We start from the raw sequence: 4,630 nt of genomic DNA on the forward strand, positions 1-4,630 counted from the left end.
CTCCGAAGCTGTGAAGAGTAACTAAACCACAAATAAAATGAAGTAAAAAGACTCCCAAACTACCAGTTACCACATACATATACAGCCAGTTCAGGCTTTACTGCTGAAAGATCACCCTAGTCAGGTGGTATATAAAATTAGACCTGATTCTGCCTTGTACCAGGCTGGGGGCAAGTGATGTCCTGCAAACACTGTACTCCCTCACTGCTACATGTGTGGCTCTTGTTGCACATGACTGAGCTTCTACATAGACATCTGAAAACAATATGGTGCAGCTAATAGGTTATAAGATAGGGGTTTAAACACTTAACTCCATCTAAATCCCTGTAGCCTCTCATACAAGTATGTTCTTTGCCCTACCGGTCAAACGACAGTCCTGCTCCGTCATCATACACTCCTTACTTTGCCCCTCCCCACTCTTCTTCTGTCAGTAACCGCTTCTTCCTCATGTTCATTTTCTGTATGCTCCAAGGTGGTTTAAGCGACACAGAAAGCAGTTATACTGTGCTTCATTACAATTGCACACAGTTCTTGTTCAACATTGGACAAAACTATAAATGTTTAAGCCATAATTTGTCATAACAAGCAAGGAGGGGTTCCTTTTAAAAACACAATACATTGTGTATTTAGTGTATAGAAAAAACATATGTAGATTTCCATTTGCTGAATAATCTTTTAGTTTATATATAGAAGCAGATCAAGGAGTAAATAACCTTACTACACTTGATTTTTGTTCATTCCATTTATTTTAGTATTGTTGGTTTGTAATCCAATTATACTTAAAAGCACGTATGTTCTTTTTTTGTAATGTTTGCCTGCTTTAAATCTCTTATTAAACCCAACAAAGCTGTACAACCAAAATAAGAGAACCAGTTTAAAAATGTTTTCATACTTCCTTGGTCCCACAGGAACTTGGGATATTATTAAATATCACACCTCTCTGATCACCTTCTCTCCTCCTGCCTATTAATCCCCCCTCCAATCAAATACAAGCCTCCAACAATCTACCCCAAACATTCCAATTCCCCTAACCCTCCCCCTACCCCACTTTCCAAATGACATCCCTCTTTCCCCAGCCTTTAATGTGCTCCCATTATACCCGGTTACAGTCTACCCGCATCGCTGCAATAGGATTCCCCCCATAACCTCCAAATCGTATTTAAACTGCCCAACTCACTCCATGACCCCTACCCCAAGCTACAGTAAGCATACCCCACTCCCTTCTTTAAACCTGATCTCACACTTTACCTATGCTCCCCTCCAACACACTCCCTATTATTTAACACCACAACACACTACTTACCCCCTCCCTCCCGCACACACCTTCCCACAACCCACTGTTTATCCCCCCAACACAGCCCCTATTATTTACACCCCCCCCACACTCTTTACCCCCAACACATCCCACTCCCTATTATTTACCCCCCACCCACACAATCCACTCCCTACCTATTTACCCCCTCAACAGACCCTATTATTTACCCCCACTCCCTATTTACCCCCCCCACACCCAATTTATCCCCCAACACAACCCACTCCCTATTATTTACCCCCGCCCCAATACAACCCATTCCCTACCTATTTACCCCTCCCAACACAGCCCCCATTATTAACCCCCCACCCACAATTATTTACCTCCCCCCAACACTGCCCACACAACCCACTCCCTACCTATTTACCTCCGCCCCAAGCACCCACACCCCGCTTCAACCTGTCTCACTTCCACGGCTCTGCCCTCTCAATATCCCGGGCCGGGGGCTGTGACAGGAGTGCAAGCTTTCAGGGGGGGCAGGGCAAAGACACCCAAACCCGAGAGCAACGTCCTATACACCGACTGGACACAGGGCCCGGAGCCTCCCCCACACGCAGAGACCGGGGAGCACTAACCGAGCCTACCCCCGCCCGGTGGTGCAGCCAACGAGGACCCCGATATCCCCTCCTCCAATAACTAGAGGTTAGGCCCCCCTGGGTGGCGCAGCGCAGGTACCGAGTGGCGGGAAAGCCGTCTGTTCGCGGGAAAACACATCACATAACACGCGTCCCGGCGACCGAGGCGGGTAACAACTACACACGCCAAAACAATACGTCAGCCCACAATGCCCCGCGGCACCAGCATTACCTCATCCCGTGAGCCTCTGCGAGGCAGCAAGAATCTTCTAGTGGCGGTCTCCATGGCGACGGAGGCTCATTTGCAACGCCCCGCCCCCTCCCCCGCCGCCTCAGCCAATGGCAAGCGGCAGCGGTGACATCATGGGCTATTTTTAGCGGGTGACCGCTCGCAGATAAGTGTGCGCTCCGCGCTGCCCGGGCGCAGAGGGAGAAGTAGTGAGGGGAGCGGCGCACTGACAGCACTGACCGCCGAGGGCAGCAGGAGCACAAACGACAAGCAGCTCACCCTCACTGCCGGTCCCAGCTTACCCCGGCAGCGCACAGGGAACCCCCCGCTACACTCCGGCAAACTTCCCCGGGAGTTCCTCCCACGGGAGGGGGCTCCCCCCGTGCACACACAGCACAGACTTCTCCTCACAGAGGGACCACTTGTTTGCTGCTCGCCTTTGTAGTGGGTCCCGGCTGCCTCGGGGAACCCCGGCTGGCTGGGAGGGGGAAAGTGACACTTTTGCACCCCAGTGTCCTGTTCTATGACTGCAAAGATGGAGCCTACTTTCTACGACGATGCGCTGAACGCTGCTTTTGCCCACACCGACGCGGCCGGCTACGGATACAGCGCCAAGCTGCTGAAGCAGAGCCTTACTCTCAACCTGTCCGACACCACCGGCATAGCCACCAAGCCTCACCTGCGGAACAAGGCCGCCGAGCTCCTCTCCTCCCCGGACTTCCTCAACCTGGCCTCCCCTGACCTGGAGAGGCTCATCATCCAGTCCAGCAACGGCATGGTCACCACCACCCCTACCCCAACGCAGTTCCTCTGCCCCAAACATGTCACCGACGAGCAGGAGGGCTTTGCGGATGGGTTTGTCAGGGCGCTGGCAGAACTTCACAACCAGAACCACCTGCCAGTGGTTACCTCTGCTGCTCCAGCTGCCAGCACTGGGCTGACACCTGTCTCCTCCATGGCTGGTAACACGGGTTTCAGCAACACTTGTGAGCCACCTGTGTATGCCAATCTGAACAGCTGCAACCCTGGTGCCATCACCCCAGCGCCTGCCTACACTGGCATGGGTTTTAGCCCTCCTCTTCCGCATCACAGCAACCCCCCAATGCAGCACCCCAGGCTGCAGGCTCTGAAAGAAGAGCCACAGACTGTGCCCGAGATGCCAGGGGAGACCCCTCCGCTGTCACCCATTAACATGGAGTCCCAGGAGCGGATTAAAGCGGAGAGGAAGCGCATGAGGAACAGGATCGCAGCGTCCAAGTGCAGAAAGAGGAAGCTGGAAAGGATTTCCAGGCTGGAAGATAAAGTGAAAAACTTAAAATCCCAGAACTCTGAACTCTCCTCCACAGCCAACGTGCTCCGGGAACAGGTCGCCCAACTCAAGCAGAAAGTCATGAACCATGTCAACAGTGGCTGCCAGCTCATGCTAACACAGCAGCTGCAAACATTTTGAAAAGACTGGAGAGTGTATGTCCAAGGATGAGTTAATGGGGAGGAAGAGGGGGAAAAAAACAAAATTAAAGTTTCAGATGAAACACCTGGTTGAGGATGAAAGGGCAATTGAGACCTGATTGTGTTGAACGCGCATGCGCGGGGAGTCAGTTTGAGCTAGTGGCAAAAGCAGCAAGCAGTGTCCACTGTCAGGTGCTGATCCTGCTCCTAAAGAGACGTCAGATCTGTGTTTCACATGGACCAAGACCTGCATGGACCTAACAACATTTTGATGATCATTCAGTATTAAGAAAAGGTTAAACTGCTATAGAGACTAGATTGCTTTTGTAGTACTCTTACAGAGGGAGGGTGTGGGAGGGAGGCATTTGGGACTCTAAAAAAGAAATGAAATGACACTTCTGCCTGCCTTCTACTTTAACTGTGTATGTGTACATTTCTGTGTTTTTTTTATTTTTTATTTTCTGAAAGCTGAATTATGTCCATAAAAACAGCTTCAAACCGTTTGTAATTTATTTGTCATGGTTTTATTTGGGTTATGAACCTAATAATATTGTTTTGTAAATAAGAGATTTGGAGCACTCCGTCCTTTTACCATTTGTAATAAAGTATATAATTTTTCTATGTTTGTTTCTGAGGACAATTCCAGAAACGTTCGACTATATTTAAGAAAATATAATAAAGATTTGGAAATGTTTTTTTTAATTTATATTTGTGTTGTGTTTTTTTACATTGCAATAAGCAAGTGATTTTAATATGTATGGGTCTTGTAAGCTACATTGCACCTTTTTATTTATTACATGTTGGGGTGGAGAACTCAATCATATTATTTTATTTATTTTCAAATTTCCAAAACTAAAGTGACTTCAGTTTTTTGCTGCAGGTGGAACAGACACACCTTTTTTAATAAAGGGACTCAATGGATTTTTACATGGATAAGATACAGAAATATTTATTCTCAATACATATAGTCTAGTTACATAATCTGTTTAAAATGAGTTATGTTTGATACTCAGATTGTAAGAATTCATTTTCTTCCTTGGCGCAAAATAACAAAAAAGGGTAAAT

General features: G+C 48.2%; 1 protein-coding gene across 1 annotated transcript; it reads left to right on the forward strand.

Annotated features, from left to right (window-relative positions):
- The first annotated feature begins 2,275 nt into the window (after nt 1–2,275).
- On the forward strand, nt 2,276–4,271 carry JUN (Jun proto-oncogene, AP-1 transcription factor subunit). Its single transcript, XM_075616012.1, has one exon. It carries the CDS (start codon nt 2,640–2,642, stop codon nt 3,564–3,566), a length of 927 nt encoding a protein of 308 aa, XP_075472127.1. The 5' UTR covers nt 2,276–2,639; the 3' UTR covers nt 3,567–4,271.
- The last annotated feature ends 359 nt before the right edge of the window (nt 4,272–4,630 follow it).

Source organism: Ascaphus truei, chromosome 10, assembly GCF_040206685.1.
Source record: "Ascaphus truei isolate aAscTru1 chromosome 10, aAscTru1.hap1, whole genome shotgun sequence".
NCBI lineage: Eukaryota > Metazoa > Chordata > Amphibia > Anura > Ascaphidae > Ascaphus > Ascaphus truei.

Coding starts and splice junctions, on each gene's coding strand:
- JUN (XM_075616012.1), top strand. CDS start 2,640: ATGACTGCAAAGATGGAGCCTACTTTCTACGACGATGCGCTGAACGCT.